The sequence below is a fragment of the Artemia sp. Qi Xiang Cuo genome, chromosome 16 (assembly GCF_049724085.1).
Source record: "Artemia sp. Qi Xiang Cuo chromosome 16, ASM4972408v1, whole genome shotgun sequence".
Lineage (NCBI taxonomy): Eukaryota > Metazoa > Arthropoda > Branchiopoda > Anostraca > Artemiidae > Artemia > Artemia sp. Qi Xiang Cuo.
This window is the reverse complement of record NC_142809.1, coordinates 44,008,943-44,028,563: the sequence shown is the minus strand read 5'-3', so window position 1 is coordinate 44,028,563 and position 19,621 is coordinate 44,008,943. Positions and strand designations below refer to the sequence as shown.

Here is a 19,621-nt window from a genome sequence, read left to right as displayed (position 1 = left end):
AAATCCATAAATGTGAGAAAGTTCCTGGTTTTCCATTCTCACTGACAAAAACCATAAAACAGACATAAATTGCTCTTAACATCCATCAAATTGATAAAATTCATGTTTTTTCATTCTCAATGAGAAAAAACATAAAACAGACATGAATTGTTGTTGAAATCCATTAAAAACATCAAAAAACTTGACCAACACCCCTAGTCGTCCAAGAAAACATCCATCAAAGTGAGAAAGTTCCTGTTTTTTCCATTCTCACTGACAAAAAACATAGAAAATATACAAATTGCTTTTGAAATACATAAATGTGAGAAAGCTCCTTTTTTTTCATTCTCATTGACAAAAACCATAAAACAGACATAAATTAAGGTTGACATCCATGAAAAACAACAAATGAATTGACCAACACCCATAACCGTCCAAGAAAACATCCATCAAAGTGAGAAAATTCATGTTTTTCAAAGTGAGAAAATTCCTGTTTTTTCATTCTCACTGAGAAAACCATAAACCATATGGTTCGTTCCGGAGTAGCACCTCCCTCTCTACTATCACCCCACAATTGTATAATACATTTCTCCCCCGAAGTAGCTTTTGCCAAAAATTTTACGGTTTACCGAAATTACATAAGGAAGGTATTCCCTTAAGGCCTATTGTAGCATATACGAAAGCCCCTGCTCCCAACATTAGAAAGTGGTTGTGTGTAGCCTTCAAACCGTTGCTTTATTTCCAAAAGTCTCACGTATGTAATTCGGTAGATTTAGTGGAAGAACTTAAAAGTCCAAGCACTTCAGAAAATATAATGACAAGTAGTTTCGACACAGTTTCTTTGCACACAAATATGAGTGTAGCAATATGTGAACAGTTACTAAAAAATAAAATAGAAGAAAACTATCATTTAATTGAAGATTCAATAACAGGAATAGATTGTGAGGTTTTAATATCCCTAGTCAAAATTTGTAATATGTATTCAATGTATTTTCAGTTCCATAATTCTTTTTATTTTATCCATAAATGGGCCTTAAATTCATATTTTTTAAAACATGTCTATTGGGGGCGTTATATGGATGATGTAATATCGCTCTGGAATTAAGGGGAAAATGAACTTAGGGGCTTTCTAGATCACCTTAATACATATGACCAAAATTTACAATTTATCTTAGAAACTGAAAATACAAATAAATTACCGTTTCTGGATGTATTAATTATTCGTAGCATTGATAAACTGGATTTTACAATTTACAGAAAACCCACACAAAATAACTGATATCTACATTTTAAATCCAATCACCCCCCACAACTTAAAAGAGGCGTTGTTACGTCTCTTGTTGACCGTGCCCTAAACATTTGCTCTTAATCTTACATCACAGATGAACTAAATTTTATTAGAGACATACTTTTTGGAAACGGTTACAAATGCAGGCTACCAACGTTTATCTTTTCTTGGAAGCGTAATTTTGCGCATTTTTGCTGAGGGTTAGGGTTGTATCCATTTTTTTCGGAGGGGGGGGTTTACAGAAGGATTTTTTTGGGGTGGGGGGGGGTTACAAAAAAACTTAAAGCCCATCGAAAATTTCTTTATATTCATTTTTGTTACGTTTTTACGAGTCAGACAAACATTTCGGGGGTGGGGCTAAACCCCCTCTCTGGATACGGCTTTGCTGAGGGCCTTTCCACCACTTGCAATCTCTACGTGCATATATGCTCGTATCTTAACTTTTATTTCTTAACTTTTATTAACTTAACATTTACATTAACTTAAAATTTATTTCTTAACTGTTTAGGAGGGGTAGGAGTTTTCTAAGGATTCGCGACCCTCCCTACCTTTAACTTCGCTCTAGATGCTGCCAAATATTAATATAGATTTTGTTTATTAAGAAATTTCTAAATCTAATTGACATGTCATAAAATGAGCTCAATAAATTATTTTATCCCGTATGCTCGTCCTTTTTGACTTATATTTTCCAATACTCAGATTTCAGGAAGGGGGCATGTGTTTTCTAAGAGGGCACGGCGCTCCCCATCTCTATTTTTTCTTATGGTTCTGCCAAACGTCAGTGCACATTTTTCGGCGATTAAAAGTTTTATAAATCTAGTTAACGTGCCATAATATGAGTTCAATAAATTATATTACTACCCGAAAGGCAACCGCCAAGCTGCAGAAATCATTACATCATCGTGACTCAATCAGTATTGGACGAGCGCTTGAGCTGAAACATATTGGATGTCGGGATATATTTAGGGAATATTCTTTTTTTCTTAGGTAAGAACATATGTAAATATAAATAAAGTAATAATGTTGAAAGTGAGTTCATATCGTTACCTGAAAAAACTTCTATGTCGTCATATTAAGAAATTTTGAATTTAGTGGAGTTTCAGGTTACGATTTAATTAATTTAAATCAGATTACGATTTAATTTAGTCAGTTAATTACGATTTAACTGGGCCCGCTCTCCTCCTTAATGTCCCGATATAGCCCTTGCGACCTTGGTTATACGCTAAAGGATATGTATATCCCCCCCCCGACGAAGAATCTTGGATACGGCCCTGTCCCCCCCCTCCTAAATATGTTTATTTGGTGTTGGTATAGGTTTAGGAAAATTCCAATGGAATAATTTAAAAATAAGTCGTTTAAAAATGCGATATTTGAAACATGTAATTTGACTTGTTGGCCAATTATTCTATTTTGGGTCTTTTCCAGTGTTTTGGGGGTTGGCTAAAGATCTAATAAACAGGTTCTACTGGCGGTCGAGGCACTTATATGGTGTTTTTTCGGGGGAGAGGAGGGGATTCGAACCAACAGGGAGTAATAACACTGCGTAGGAAATTACCAGAAAACTCTTGTAGAAATCTTGAGAAATAAGAGAATTGATAGCGCGCCTGTTATGATCTATTCATTGTCCAAGTCTTTGGAATATCTGTAGAAAAGATCTAATAGCTTGTTGTACGGTAATAGCGATATAATACATACCACGGCTTTCTCATTTTTTTTCGAAATTTAGTGGCAAAGCTCGATTCACCCGTAACTGTGTATTTTCATCTTAAAGCTTTCCAAAAATAAATATCTCTATTTCTGCAAGAAGGGGGGGGGGGGTGTCCACCATAAAAACAAACATCGATTGTCAAATAAATCTAAAAATTGTATCGCATCGCATGGGTAATAACTTGTTAAGTATGGATGAAAAATCCTCAATATTTTAGTTCCTGACCATGGACGCCACAATTGAGGGGGATGAAACCCTGGGGAACTAGAAGACATCTACAAATAGGAAACTGAGAAATACTCCCCCCCCCCGAGCAACATTTTCTGGTGACGCTCTTGCTCCTGACTGCATTTGAATAAGACGCCTTTCCGGTAAATTTTTGGCAGTTCATATTACCAATTCAGTACCCCCAATTCAATACCTCCATTCCTATATATACCAATTCAGGGTATATATTTGCACATTAGGGGGGGGGGGTAAAATTGTTTCACATCGCATAGGTGTATATACCAATTATATATACCCTATATATACCAATTCAGGGTATATATTTCACATTAGGGGGGGGGCGGGGGTAAAGTTTAAACTTACCTCTCAGTTACATCAGAAATAAAATTTACCCCCCCTTCCCTTGAATGTGCAAATATATACCCTGAATTGGTATATATAGGGGAGGGGGTAAAATTCATTTCCGACAAAAATGATTGTTATATTTGGAAAGAGCATAAAAAAAGGCATTGAGTGGTATGTTTACTTTATTCGTAAGTCAATAATATGAACTGCCGAAAATTTCCCGTTTTTCCTAGAACCGCTACAAATATAATTTGTAAAAATCAATTAAGTAAGATTAGGGCCGTTTTTTCACTCACCAATGTGCTAAGATCTTACATATTTTGTCAGAAAACGCTTAAAATTGAAATCTTTTAACAAAGATCTTACATCTTATGGCGTTCTTTTGCAAACGTCTGTCATCATTCTGCTCTGATCAGCGGTCTGAGAACAATGATGAGTATATCATCTAAGTTCTCTCATAATTGTTCTATATGGCAGAACAGTGGCGGTCTTCACACTTTTTGCTGACATCAGTGAGCTGTAATATCTTAGAACAAAGATGAGTTAAAACACGATAATCTTTGCAAAAAGATGTAAGATCTTAGTGCTGAAAAACGGGCCTATAGAACAAATTAGCAATTAATACTGTAACCTTTTATTTTCCTTAGTTAACGGTAGCTAAAGTAAAGCAGATATACTTTGTATCAGGCATTTGCGCAAGAATTTTGTTTGGGGGATGGTCAGATTCGGTGAAACAGCGAAGGCCGAGCTGAAGGAATTTTTTTTTAGAAATTAAGGTGGGGGATCTTCAAGTTTTTTGGGCTGAATGGCAACTAAGGCTCTTCTCTTCATACTAACCTGCTTTTTAATCCAGCTTAAACTTTTGAAAAAAAATAATATAGCCTATATATAAAATGAAAATGAATGAAATATTAAAAGAATTTAATGTTGTCAAATATTGTCAAATTTTATCAAAATAATAAAATACGAAATCGATAAAATTGTGAAGAAGAAAAAACAAGGATACTTCCTGTTATTGAAAAACGGAAGGATAAGTATGCAGATACTTCGGTTGAGGGACCCGGCTTGTGTCATTTGTGGTTGCGTTTCAACGTAGTAACTCTTGCAGACGAATGTCTTGTCAAAATATAATTAATGCCTATCAAGGCTGTACCCATGGGGGGGCTTAGGGGGTTTGACCCCCCACCCCCTCGAATTGTTTTTCCGGCTCGCAAAGTTTTTTGTACCCTACCCCCCCCCCCCTCCTCCCGAAAAATATCCCGGGTAAGGCCAGCCCTGATGCCTATATTTTCCAAAACATAAGAATGTGCGGCTGGACCGATTTTAAGGCCTAAAACGCATTAGATAAGCAATTTTGATGATTATCTGTTTTCTGGCTAGTGTCTCGAGATTGATTTATAGTTCCTGTGCATTAAATTAAAAGACAAATTTAGCTAAAGGTCATCTGCCCTCGTGGAACCTCCATTGGAATTAGGCTGGGAAAACATAGAGATTTATCATCACCCTAATGTTTAGACTAGTGTTGAAGAAATTTTTTTCTAATTCGATTGGAAAATATTGCTGTTTGACACGAAATTTGTGAGCTGGTAGGGCAGCCATTTCTCAGACGAAAGCGTGAAAAACATTCTATCTTAGAAATTCTTCTAATTCCAGTTGATGTATTGACATCGGAGGAAACAGATGCGATGGAAGGGTGCTTTGTTAATTCGTATCTGGATTCGGAAGTACCTGTAAAATAAACGAAGTGAGTGCCTCTTTTACAATTTCAATTGCTGTGTTATTTGACTGTTATCGAAATATCGTTTTCTCTGACATTTAAAGACAACAGTATTTGCCACAGGATCACAATATTCGAATGAAACAAAATATTTTTTGGTACTCTTGCATTATATGGGCCTTTCTAAAAAGTCAAGTTTGGTTAATGCTAATGAAATAAAATAAAATAGGGTGAATATATAATAGTTTAGAAACAAATTTGGGCTATATATTTGCACATTAGGGAGGGGGGGTTAAAGCAAAGCATATATTAAATACGTAACCTAACATAGGTACCTTCCCCCCCCCTAAACCCCCCAAAAACAACAGTTTAAATATCGTATACGCAATAAAAACCAAGCTATCATTGTATGTCTCTATAACGTCCCGTCAAAAACGTGTTTTTCGTGACTGGTTTCCTTTTAAAGGCCCATATAATGCAAGAGTAGCCTACCTATTTTTTGCGCAAAAGGTTTATGTTTGGAAATTATATTAACTACACGTATCGTACAGTGTAATTTTATATCAGACACATACCGCATGAAAGAGGCCTCCTGACTAGACACGAATGTAGGAATTTTTTCGAGGTGAGTGGGCCAATAGTAAAAAAAAAGAAAAAATTGGGGTGCCCCGAAGTGCACCGAGGCACCCCCCCCCCCCCCTGTATACGTCTTTGCTCTTTATGCGTCCCCCGAAATGCTGAGAATGTTATGTTGTCTTCTGTATCTTTCAAGAATAAATATTAAACTTGCCTTATTTTCGTTGTTTTGACTAATTGAACTTCGCATCCCTAAGCACCCGAATCAAAATCTTGGATTAGCCCTAATTCAGTTTGACCTGAATGGAGGTGGTATAATCAGAACAGTATTGTTCCAAATATTCTGTATTCTGAGCACCCCTTTGCTATGACCGTTTTCAGGAATTTAGTGGAGAAGGGGTGAAAAATTGAATCAGCCATTATAAATCGGCAAGCCATTTTCTTCTAAACTACGAGATCTAAAATATTCTATCTTCTAGGAACAATGTCCAAGTAATAATGTTGGAAAGGATTCAATATCTCATCCTTCAGCCTTTGTGCTTTTACAGATTTGATATAATGTATATGTTACCGTGAATGTCCGCAAATTGGTTAATGTTGACATTCACTGGTAGTCCGAACTGGAATGTCCAAATCCGAAATACTTTTTTTCCTTCTTGGATTTAGTCAGCGTTGCCAGTCAATTTTTCAATTTAATGCAAGGTTTGATGGTGAAAGGTTAGGTTAGGTTGGGTTAGGATAAGCTAAATTTTTAACCCATTTCTGAGATTTACAAGCTATATAATTCAACCTAAGTTAACCAGTAGCGGATCCAGGATTTTAGGAGGGGGGGGCGACTCGTTGCGAAAAATTCCCATTCGAAATTAATTCTAATGTACTTTAGTGATATTGAAAGCTGCATGTCTCTGCTTCTATTCGTCATTTAGCTATCGGTTGTATAGAGCTATCCACAAAAATACATTTATAGGAACACTATCAATATTAGATAACAAATTCTCGCCTCCTATTTCCACTATTAGCAAATTTATCAATAACACTTTCTACACATATGTCAATATCACGGTGAACATGAAGAAGGGCAAGTCCGGTGAGTCTTTCCTCCGTCATTTTATTTCTTAGCCACGTTTTCAATCTTCTCAGGGTAGAAAAACTTCGTTCAACAGATGCCACACTGACAAGTAGGGTCATGAGAATCTGCAAGAGCGCTGAAGTATTCGGGAAAATATCAGCATCGCAGTTCTGTTTCTGTAAATTTTCCCTAGTGTTTCAGGTATTCTACCTGTGCCTGCATTACTTTCTCTCGGACGAAGCCACCGAGTTTTCCATATTGTCGCTTCTCCGGCCAGGGCAGATTCACAAAACGATTGGGAGGGGAAACCCATTACTGACTAGTATCGCTGTGACAAGTCATGAATTGTATTAGCGAATTGTTCTTTGTCCGTTTCCATACAATTTATCGGCAAGAAAATACTGAGCTTAAAAGTGTCCAGCGTTTCAACGGAAAAACGGCTTTCTAAGTCCGAAATGATTGTGTCCAACAAGGGAATAAAAACTGACCGTCTATTATATTCCTCGTATGAACTGAATGGTACATTAATCCGATTCGTTTGCTTTTTCGCTATCCTTGGGACTGTTATTTATAAACCTAGCTCGGTTGCCACTTTAGTTACCTCGTCAAATGTGTTTTTAAACTCGCTTTCACTCTCCCGACGCTTGACTTGCAGCTGGGTAAGAAGGTCCTTAACATGGCTTTCTGCAGACACGAGGTCTAAGCTCTTTTTCTGAAATAGCCGACTGAGCGGTAAAATTAGTCCAGATATGTTACTAAGAGAGTAAATGGTTACTATCAGGTCGGAGGATGTGACAGCAGTCAATAAGGATTTTGCTTTTGCTCCAGTTGTGCATTTTGCCCAGTCGCTAATGATCTCAGGAGCTTCCACTATCTTAGGGAGCTCTACCAGAACCTGCAGTAACGAATCATGCCTTTTGATCCAACGCGTTTCACAAATGCCAGTTAGCTGCGCTTTCATTACTGCGGTTAAAACATAATTGTGCTTTGTAGAAGCACCAAAAAAAGCAACTATTTCTTTTATTACTCCGATGGAGTTTCTAACACTCTGGATAGAAGAAGTTTTTGACATGGAAAGATTTAGAGTATGGTTGAAACATGGGCAATGCAGGGCATTCTTTGGTACCTTTTGAACTTCTTTTACAGCTCCACAATGTTCAGAAACCATCATAGCACATCCATCAGTGACTATGCCCACACAATTTTCCGAGTCTAGCCCAAGAGATCGAAGAAAATCCAACACAACATTTCAAGCATTTCCCCTTTAATGGTTGGTTCGAAGTTTCCAATGCTGTCCGAGTAATATGTTTCGTGTAGGTCTAAAAAACCAACGAAATCTTCACGTCTTGCGCAATTGTAATTGTAGCAAAGGGCAATACTCAGTTGTGATTTGTTTGACACATCCGTTGTTTCATCAACAACCACACTGTAGAACTTGGCAGAATGAACTCGTGCAAGAATTTCTTTTAGAATCTCTTTGGAACAACATTCAGTTAATTCATTCTGTGTTGTTTTGCTTATATAAGTACCATGTACACCTGAGCTTTCAAAATGTTGTTTTAAAGTGATGTCGCCACTTTTGACACAGTACCTTAATATTTCTCGAAAGTTTCCTTCGTTTGTCAATGAGTCCTTTTCTGCAAATAATTCTCATCATCTCTATGGCCAGAAAGAGCAATATTCTGTTGACCCAAGAAAACAATTGATTCTACAATTGGCTTCAATCTCGCTCTATTTTCCTGCACTTGTTGGCTACGTTGTTCGTTTACAAGGCTTAAAATGTTGGTTTCAGGGTTGTCATATTTTAGAAGGAAATGTTTGCCTGCGTCAACTGAATCGCGGTGATACTGATTATTTTCATGAGACACCGAGTCACCGTCTTTTCCAGTTAGCTTAGGAAAAGTCACGAGGGGCTTCTTTACCAACTTTTGCAATTGATTGGAGCCTCCAACCCCTCGAACGTTAAACAAAACATAATATTTACAGAATAAGCCCCTCATCTTATTCGAAAGTACTAGCCAATGAAATTTTTCCAAGCGAGTACGATTTAAAAATCACTTTTCGTTCCTGCCCCGCTTCTTATGGACTGAATAGGGGAAGCTTTTGCTAGACGTTGGAATCCACAAGTTCTGAAGCAATTGGAATCGCGTACGATCATCCAGTTTTTCAAGTCTATCGATATAGCTTCCGATATCATTTTCGTAGAAAGTGCTTATATTTTCGATGTTGTTAGGCTTGGCGATTTTTGCTTAGTTATTGAATAAGAAACAGGTTTTGACGCGCACACTTTTTGAAGCTTCAACGATTTACGAGATGACAAGCTTCAAAATGCCTTGTAAGTTCGGGTGACACCAAACACTAGACAACTGCCTAAATACTTAAGACAGACAGACCTAGTGGCGTCCGATCCTTTTCAAAGATACGTTGATACAAGCGTTGACATCGCAATAAAGTTCCAAAAAATCTAATGATGGAACTTTTTGCCCAAACAAGGGGGGGGAGATCGCCCCCCCCCTGGATCCGCTACTGAAGTTAACCCAATCTAACTTTAACTTACACCATCAAAGCTTCAATAAGACTGAAATAGCTGATTCGCAGAGCTAATTGAATCCAAGCAGAGAAAAAGGATTTCGGACACTCACCGGTGAATGTCGACATTAACCAGATTCCCGCCATCACAGTAACACATAAGCATATGTGAGAGGCGTATATGTTTTGCCAACAAAGGGATTCTCTGGGTCATTTAAAAGCACTAACTCTTCTTTGTGATTTCTCACATTAATGTCTGGCAAGGACCACAAATACTCAGCATGGAGTTCAAGCATGTCTAGGAGGGAGCGAGTCATCCTTAAATATCAACTTTTTTAAATCTTGATAATTTTCATTTAGATCGTCTTTATTTTGCTTTTGTATGGATTTGAATCTACCCCCCCCCCCGTCCTACCAAAAGCAGTCTTCCTCTCTGCATTAATGTCTGCGCATCTAAAAAATGATAGTTTATCCTCTCAACCGTTTTGAACCAAGTAGTTATGCTTAATGTAATTCCCTGTCCACAACTGCCAGTTTTCTAGGACCAGGCCTATACTTGCGCAACTCACAAAATTATAGCCCATTTTCGCTAATTTTACTATTATATTTTTAAGTTATTATATTTATAATTTCTAACAAATTGGACTATTTCTTAGAAATTCTGTTTTTCAATTTTTTTTTATAATAAATTTTATAAATTTAATGAACAAATTTCAATTAATTTTGTTGTCCCTATCACATTGTTTTATTTTTGTAATGGTTTATATTTTTGTTTATTATGTTAATAAAGTAAAAAAATCAATTTTTATTAGTGCTGTTGGTAGAAACTAGACGAGATTGGTATTACTGCTCATCGAGGCGTTACTTTGAGCACAGATGCAGGATCGTTGGGGTAGGTGTAGGCTTCGAAAGCTGCAGAGGTAGAGTCAAGGAAAAGGTATGCAAATATGCCAACCAATAACAGGACAAAGCTACCAAAAGAAACAAGAAGTATTCCGAGCAAGGGGGTTTGGGTCCATTGATGGATGCTAAAAATTGAATTATCCATCTTAGGATTGTACATTGGCTCCTAAAATATGATTTCATATCCCAAAATTGAGTTGAACTTGTGGCAAGGAAGAGCGAGAGACTACAAAGACGAATAAGGAAGAACAGGTGAAAGATGGTTTTAAGGCTGTTTCTTAGGAGAGCTATCGTTTGGTATTAAGATAATTATGTTTGATCACGGAGAAACAGAGGGTCTTCTTGTAAAAAATGATGTGACTCAAAAACTTTCGGTTGTTTTTGCTAGCTTGTTCTCACAAAAGAACCAATCATTTTAAAAAAAGGTGGAGATATTTATCTCTCCCGGTACTGCATCCTTTTAACACCTTTTAACCCAAATAACAATTTGGGCTTTTACAAAGATGTCATACTTTTTAATTTGGAAGTGTAGGACAATAATCACGCTTTTTCTGTTTAGTTTTTGTCCTGGAAACCGTGCTTCAACGTTTCTTAATGCAATTTAACTCATCATTATTCTCCAGCTTTTACAGGATTCACCTTTCTAGCATCACCTTTCTAGCACCTTTCTAGGAAATTACAGTTAGCCGAATTTGAAGTTGTTTTTTTTTTCTTCAGAAATTTAAATAACATTTAATGTCTGTCTTCCACCAATAGATGCTAAACTTTACTGGAGGAAGTAGATTCCTAGGTGCTGGTCGGTTATTCGAAACACACCCAAGAAGTAAAGTTAGGTTAATCCTAATGAAAAACATCAAAACATAATGATAAAATAATACGTTGCAAACAAAATTATGAAAACCTAACGTGACCTAACCCCACCCCCGCCCCTAATGTGCAAATATATTGCCCAAATTTTAAAAGTCCAATGCATTATGTATGTATATATAAATTATAAATTTATTGCCCATCATAAATGTAAAATACAACACTGATGGAGTATAAAGAAATAAAATGGAAAGAAACAAATAAATTCTGACAAATACAAACAGAACCAAAACACAAGAAAAAAAAATTCTCCAATAAGGGCAATTATATGTAAGAACAAACATATTATCAACGACGGACAATTTCAGAGGCGCTTTCACCAATAATCTGCTTCCGATATCTCTCATTTCTTTTCTGCATCGTGGACACTGGACTAGCAACTTCATACCGCGAGGATAGTGATCTGTTGTTAGTCCAGAGAGGCAGCCTTAGCAAATATTTCGCATACTTGTAGAAACACTTCCGTATATCCCTAATATCTGAAGCAGTAAGAAGAGACCAAAATGGTGCAAGGGCAAGTAGATTCGGAACAGAAAATGCATTATAAACGCTAGCTAAGATACGGCGGTTAAATTTAAACTTTAACGCAACTGGTAAACCATACGCATTCCTGGCTTTTCTGACAAAAAAATCTTTCAAAAGTTGACGCGTGGCGCGAAGATTTGACCCAATCGGTACACCAAGATACGTTAGCGTATCTTGTGCTTTAATAACATGTTCACCCAGCTGAACATTTGTTGGGCAATCTGAACGGTGATTGAACACAAGCAACTTAGTCTTATTCTCACTAAATCGAAGACCAATACGTTTATACTCCCTATCGAGAATTCCAAAATTTTCCTCAATTCCAAAGGCTGTTCTACTAATATCAAGAATGTCATCAGCATAGTTAGCTCCAATGCATTGTATCATCCATCACTTGTTTTTGTAGCTATGAAACCGGTTTTCTGATATTTAACCTAAGCATAATTCTCGAACGTGTTTCCAATAACCGACAAGTACCACTATTCCTATTTGAGCAACAAAAAAGGAACTCAAGGAACCGAAAAGTATGTTTGTTCTACGACAAGCTTATAACCAAAATCGGACAGAGAGTAATGATTACATCTATTTACTACGAATGTAGTTACTTTTTCACTTTTGCAAATCACATTTAATATGCCTTAATGTATTTCTTCCATTACAAAGACACGCATAGTTAGCACCAAGAGATTACTGTTTTACAATTTGGTTTTATGGAGTGTTGCATGTTCACTTCCCAGATTTGAGATGATAGCAAGTATCAAGTAATGGAAGAAACATTACTAAACACAAATTAGTTATATGAATAGCAAGTCATAATTGGTAGGATTCCTAATTTCCTTGAGTTGCTCGGTTGGAATCCTTTTCTGCAATCTGAATTCTTTTCGGGTGACTGAAATGGTCTGGACTATTATAACAAGATTACGCGTCGATCTTGATCTGCGGTGGAATTCTGTGGTGATTAAATATGGTTTGATGTAAATTGGACCTTCAACGTTTGAAAGTGACAGATGGCAAGACTTGCTTTTGCTGCAACATGGAGGCATATAGCACGTGAACATACACAGAAATGACATTTGGGGGTCAAATTCCTTGGAAAACGGTCAAATCGGTTAATTTTATGAAAATCTGTTGAGGAGTCGAAAAAGGCCTTAGTTTTCAAGGGGAACGGGTCACAGACCCCCCCCCCCTCGCATTTCCTATGTGCGTCGTATAGCAATAGAGGGAGAATGTAAAGGGAGTTTCAGAAACAGTGACGAAAGGGTTTTTGGTTGAGGCTGCTAGGACTTCCTCATGCTGGTGTTGATGACCTTCCTCCTTGGCAGTAAAAGAAACTGCGAGGATTACATCAGTGGAACTGTTGCTTTGTTAATTTACGAGGGAAAAAAAAGTTGATTTCATTTCTCTCGAAGGCTCCCTCCTCTCAGAAACTATGTACACCAAGCGTGGCGGAACTGTGTCAAACGTTCTGGGGAGTATGCCAAGCGTTTGGGGGATTTTGTGAAGCGTGGTGGAACTGTGCGGCACGCGTGACGTTCCGAGACGGTGCAGGATGTCAACGCCCCCTTGATTTCTCTTTTGGTGCCTAAGAAGCTTTGTTCGAAGAGTCAAGTTTTTAGGGGGGACGCCGATCACTTATGATTTATCACCAATATACTAAATGCTTTCGAAATCAAAACCTCTAAATGATGTTGGACACAGTTTATATAATTAGCAGTATGATCATTCTCTATCTTACCCATTATAAAAACCCGGACCGGGATGCGAGTGCTCCGGAGAACGCTTTGGCAGATATAAACATAAGCGAAGTCAGATCTTTTCACGGGTAGACAAGTCAGATTTTTTTTGGACGCGAAGCTTGGCTTCAACGTTGGAACACTAATTTTGAAGAAACTAATTTTAAATTAATTTATTCCAATACATACATGAAAACCGGTAGTTAGTAGTGTAATGTTATTATTAGATGTTTTTAGGAATAATAGGTTTCGAAGTCTCAAGTTGGTTTCAAAGGCATTTTGAGAAAGTTTCTGCCAAAATACGTGTTCCAGGGTAATTGGACCGCTGATGGCAGATCAAATGAGAGGAGCTGTTTGTACGCGCCGATATAAATATAATATATATATATATATATATATATATATATATATATATATATATATATATATATATATATATATATATATATATATATATATATATATATATATATATATATATATATATATATATATATATATATATATATATATACTACGAAAACTTTACGAAAAAGAAAGTTTTTTTAAAAGAAAAGTCAAGGCCATATTAAACTTAAGATCAGTAGAAATAGAAGCCTACAATAATTCAAACTCAAAACGACCAGAAATTATTATTAAAGAATAAAAAAGGAAAGGAGAATAATTGGTATGACGGTAACACTGCATATAAATTTATATGAATGTATATATAGTGGGCTGTAATAATGCAAAAGGTAAATATGACATTGGTTTAAGAATGGAAAGAAAGACAAGGAATAAATTTACGACGATAATCAAGTAAAAAATAAGTTTTATTTGAACAATGCCATAAAGCGATGACATTTGATTATGATGTGAGATTATTATCTGAGAAAAAAAATATCACGACGTGAAAAAAAATGATAAACTATCCAGTTGCGGATCCAGAGGGGGGGGGCGAGGGTTACCCCCGTAAAGTAGTCTAAAGTAGTGTAATTTACCTAATTAATGCAAGTTTGCATTAATTAAACTTGCTCCTAACGTAAGTTTGTTGGATCAACCTATTTTGCGCCCCCCTAAAAAAATCCTGGATCCGCCCCTGAAACCATCACACCTACTCCACCAGTTATTAGAAGAAGAAAAAATTCCTTATTTTCACAAATGTCATCAACCCCCGCCCCCTTTTTTATAAAATCCTACATAGGCCGATCAGTTGAGTCCACGTAAATAATAGATTAAGTCATAATTTGTATATAAATTAATTCATACCTGTGAGATGGGACACTTGCAAACCACTTGGCTGGCTCACCAAGTTTTTTTCTGCTTTCGCAATTACGAATAATGCACTTGGTAACCATTTCTCAGTGATTGACGATAACAGACTAATCCGCTAAGGCAGAAATAACTGGGAGGAACTTTTTGTTCGCACCGAGACCGAAGACCAGAAATGATCTGCGATAAGCTTACTGTCTATAAACTGTGATGTTGGAATTCAAAGTTCAAAAATGCAAATCTCATATTTTAATGTTTTTCTTGAATCCCTCAACGCCAGTGCAAGGTTTGAAAAAAAAGGGTGTGAGCTATAGGAATTCCTACAACTGGTTCCTTTCTGCTACATCAGAGCCTTGGTCGATGGGTTAAGATTGAAAATATAAATTTAATTTTCAAACTTTGTTCTGCTCCAATTAAGGCTAATGCTGCTGGGAAGAAGGGATAAGATTCTAGTTCTCCGGCTCCATATAGGGGAAATTACTTATATAAAAAGGTACTCCTGTACTAAACGGACTCTTTTATATACTGCAATGCAAACCAGTCACGAAATAGACCGATATGCGTGGTGAAACACAGGCTTACGCTGCCTTGTGGGATATACACAAAGGCAAGGACTATATTTAAAATGTTGTTTTTTGGGGTTTAGAGGGGGAGAAGGTACCTAGGTTAGGTTGTGTTACGTATTTAATATATGCTATGCTTTACCCCCACCCCCCTAATTTGCAAATATATAGTCCAAATTTGTTTATAAACTATTATATATTTATCATATTTTATTTTATTTCATTAGCATTAACCAAACTCGCACTATATAAAAGAGCGCGTTTAGTACAGGAATACCAATAAAAATACTACCCTTAGATTCTTTGATCACTCTAAATTTTATATTTGCCTTTCCGACTTTGTACCACACCCCTCCTGATGGTCCCGTATATAGCCCTAGGATATATACAAAACTAAAAGAAAATGCTAAACCTTTGAAATTCTTACTTTATAATGAGCAGCTTGTTTATATTAATCACATTATCATGTTTTATTCCACTTTTAAATCACTTCAAATAATATTTTATCCTCAATTCTTTTGTAATCGCTTATGTGAAACTTGATTTCATCGAGTAAATTCTAGAGATACCCATTATGCGACACGCCACGAGATGAAAAACAACGAAGAAATATATTGTTAGGGCTGTATATGGGGCCATCAGAGCGGTTGGGGCATTGTCAGTTAGGCCTGACGGATATATCGGCCGACTGATATTATCGGGTCGATATGAGGGTCAGTGTTATTATCAGGTATCGGGAAAGGAATATCGGCTGATATGTTTTTTTACGCAACCTGTCCAGAAGATGGTACTTGATTTCCTCCGGTAATTTTGCTTGTCCAGTCATTGGGGGCGGAGCCACCAGCTAAGCCTGACCATGGTGGAGAGAGCAGCACCGATGAGTCAAAGTATATTTGCTGTCAATACTTGTCAATACACACCTGGTGCCGCAATGTTCTAAATGTATGGTGACTTGAAGAACGTACATCTTCTACCAAAACAACTAAAAAGAACATGAATCAGACAGTTTTGTTTAGTAAATGTTCACTTGTGTGGGTGAAAGATCCAAGTTTCAATCGGTTAAAACCATGATATCCTGTCAGGGGCGCATCTAAGGGGGAGAGGAGGTATTGTAAGGTGGGGGGGGTCTAAGGTTTCGCCGCCGTGTGCCAACACCTTGGAAAATTTCCTTATTCACCTTGGAAATTTAGTAATCAAATTTTCACGTATTTGTGTTTATGTAGCTAAACCGGCCTCTATGATTAATTTTTTTCTTATCTCTCACTTCCGCAAATATCCGCCATTCCTTTTGTGTGCTCAGAAGCTGCTGATCAGAAAAAGTAAAGAAAAGCAAACGATTCTTGTAAATGGCCAAATGTTTGGAATCCACAGTGGATTGAGGTTGTTCTTTGGTGTGTAATAGAAAGGTACACAAATGTGAGTATGAATATGGGCAGAGAATAGGGTGCTTAAACTTTAGGTTAAGTTCCGAAGGGGAATTTATCGGCAAATTATATCGGTGTCGTATCGGTACGATACCAATGTATCGATATCGGACCCCAAAAATCCATATCGGTCGGGCCCTAATTGTCAGAAACGTGAATATGATGTTCGGAAAGAGCATAAAACAAGGAATCGAATGGCATTACTAGACGTTTCCTTCTATAGAGCCGCCAAACTTGAATATTACCGAAAAAGGCCTTGGGCAAAATAATGGAAAACACGATTACTGGATCTTCTTTCTGGCAACGTAAATCGCAGATATTACTAATCCCATCAAAATCAAAGCACGTGAAGGAATTTTGTAAATATTTGTCTTAGATTCGCGATGAATATCTTTAAGCTTGAGGCACCCTTTTTAAATTAATACAACAATAGCAGTTTTGTTCCTGCTTGATTATGTCAGCCTCTGTAACAAAACAAAGCAGCTGTTTATAACATAGTAGTTAATAACAAGGGCGCTGACAAAGGGTCTATGTGGACTGTAGTGTATTAAAAATATTGGGTAAAAAGTGTGATTTGTTTTGTTTCTACGGGTACGCCACTGTAGATATATGTTAAATTTATCTACACTGAGCTGCACTCATTGTTTTTTGGGTCCTTGTATCTCTAGGCAAATTAATAATAATTTTCCGTTGAGGGTGAATTTTTAATTTGTTTAGCATTGACCATAGTGGTGGAAAAATAGCTCAAAAATTTAATAAGTTTACGCGACAAAAATTCAAATAAGTCAGTGAGTTGAAAAAAATGAGCTAATAAAAAAATCACGAAAAATTCGGAATACAATATTGATAAAATTGACCTCCATATGCAGTTATTCAGTTTTTGGTAATTTTTTTCTTCAAAAAACTAATTCTTTTTTTTTTAACAACAGGTGCCATTTTCTCGACTGTAAAATGCACGTGAGTGCGCAGTTCCAAATTATTGGAACTTGGTATGAAGTACCAAGGACATCAGAATAAAAATAGCCCCCTGGACCCATCGTAGGTCTTCTTATACCTGAAAACTGTGATTGTGTAAAATTTTTCTTTTGGTTCTTGTAAAATTAGGAAGTTTTTAGGGCAGATCATGCTTTTGTCAGTGCTGCCTCGCTGAACCGTGAAAATGATTCAGCAAAAGTAATTAGTTAACTTTGACAACGCATTTCACCACTAAAAATTCGAACATTAAAAATCTATTTACTCCTGAAGTATCTTCAAAAGAAAACTGTACCTTTCGATGTTGTTTGGTCTTACATGTTTTTTGCTTATTCTCTGCTGATTTTTTATCCACAGTTTTTTTTTAATTGACTCATGAAATATCTTCTAAAGAAAACAGCACCTTCCGATGTTGTTTGGTGTCATATGTTTTTTGCTTATTTTCTGCTGATTTGTTATTCATTTTTTTTTTCTAATCGACTCCTGAAGTATACAAAAGAAAACTGCACCTTTCGATGTTTTTTGGTCTTGCATGTTTTTGCTTATCTCTGCTGATTTTTTATCCACAGTTTGTTTTTTTAATTGACTCCTGAAGTATCTTCAAAAGAAAACTGCACCTTTCGATGTTGTTTGGTCTCATATATTTTGCTTATTTTCTGCTGATTTTTATCCACGGTTTTTTTTTTTTAATTGGCTCCTGAAGTACCTTCTAAAGAAAACAGCACCTTCCGATGTTGTTTGGTGTCATATGTTTTTTGCTTATTTTCTGCTGATTTGTTATTCATTTTTTTTCTAATTGACTCCTGAAGTATCTTCAAAAGTATCTTCAAAAGAAAACTGCACCTTTCGATGTTGTTTGGTCTTACATGTTTTTGCTTATTATCTGCTGATTTTTTATCCCCAGTTTTTTTTTTCAATTGACTCCTGAAGTATCTTCTTAAGAAAACAGCACCTTCCGATGTTGTTTCGTGTCATATGTTTTTTGCTTATTTTCTGCTGATTTCTTATTCATTTTTTTTTTCTAATTGACTCCTGAAGTATATTCAAAAGTATCTTCAAAAGAAAACTGCACCTTTCGATGTTGTTTGGTCTCATGTTGTTTGCTTATTTTCTGCTGATTTTTTATCCACGGTTTGTTTTTTTAATTGACCCCTGAAGTATCTTCTAAAGAAAACAGCACCTTCCGATGTTCTTTGGTGTCATATGTTTTTTGCTTATTTTCTGCTGATTTGTTATTCATGATTTTTTTTCTAATTGACTCCTGAAGTATCTTCAAAAGTATCTTCAAAAGAAAACTGCACCTTTCGATGTTGTTTGGTTTCATGTTTTTTGCTTATTTTCTGCTGATTTTTATCCACTTTTTTTTCTAATAGCGCGTGCCAAATTAAAAAGAAAAAACGTGGGTGGAAAGTCAGCGAAAGAAAGCTAAAAATATAGGGTGTCAAAAATCTTAAGAACGTGGAGCTATCCTTAGAAGGTGTAGTTGTGTTTGTGGATCAGTAGATCTCTGAATCTGTTCATGAACAGATTTTTTTAATCCGAAAAATTCTTTTTTTTTCTGAAAATTTGTAGGGGAGGGACTGAGGCAAAGAATTAAAGTGGTTTTGACACAAAACTGTCATTATTTGAGGAATTTGGAACATAGTGATGTGTGTATGTATTTTTGACCTTTGGGGGGGGATTAAAAAATTTCCATTGTTTTTAATGAAATTTATAAATGGTTTAAAATCACTCTTTTGTATGTGGTTTATTTCTTATGAAAATGTTAATTTCTTTTAAGAACTAGCTGATTTGAAATACAGAAAAAAAAATTATAGGCTGATCAGTTTTTATGTTTATTTGTTGTTATCTGTAAGTTAAGGGTCTGTTCATGCCTTGCTTTGTTTCTCTTTTTTGGCATATACTAATCGTAGGTAATTGCTAGTTACTTACGAGCTCGTTCAC

At 36.3% G+C, this 19,621-nt stretch overlaps 2 protein-coding genes across 2 annotated transcripts in view; both read left to right on the top strand.

The window, feature by feature from the left end:
• The window catches only part of LOC148942945 (uncharacterized), an 84,139-nt gene extending 76,906 nt beyond the window's left edge, over positions 1-7,233 (top strand). The window contains exon 5 of the mRNA XM_089102406.1: positions 7,112-7,233. Coding sequence (XP_088958532.1) covers positions 7,112-7,233 — 122 coding nt within the window. The remainder of the gene's footprint in view (positions 1-7,111) is intronic.
• LOC148942944 (uncharacterized) overlaps positions 2,211-19,621 on the top strand; it is a 55,266-nt gene continuing 37,855 nt past the window's right edge. Inside the window, exons 1-2 of the mRNA XM_089102405.1 lie at positions 2,211-2,254; positions 5,202-5,292. The gene's annotated coding sequence lies outside the window, so the exon portion shown is untranslated. The remainder of the gene's footprint in view (positions 2,255-5,201; positions 5,293-19,621) is intronic.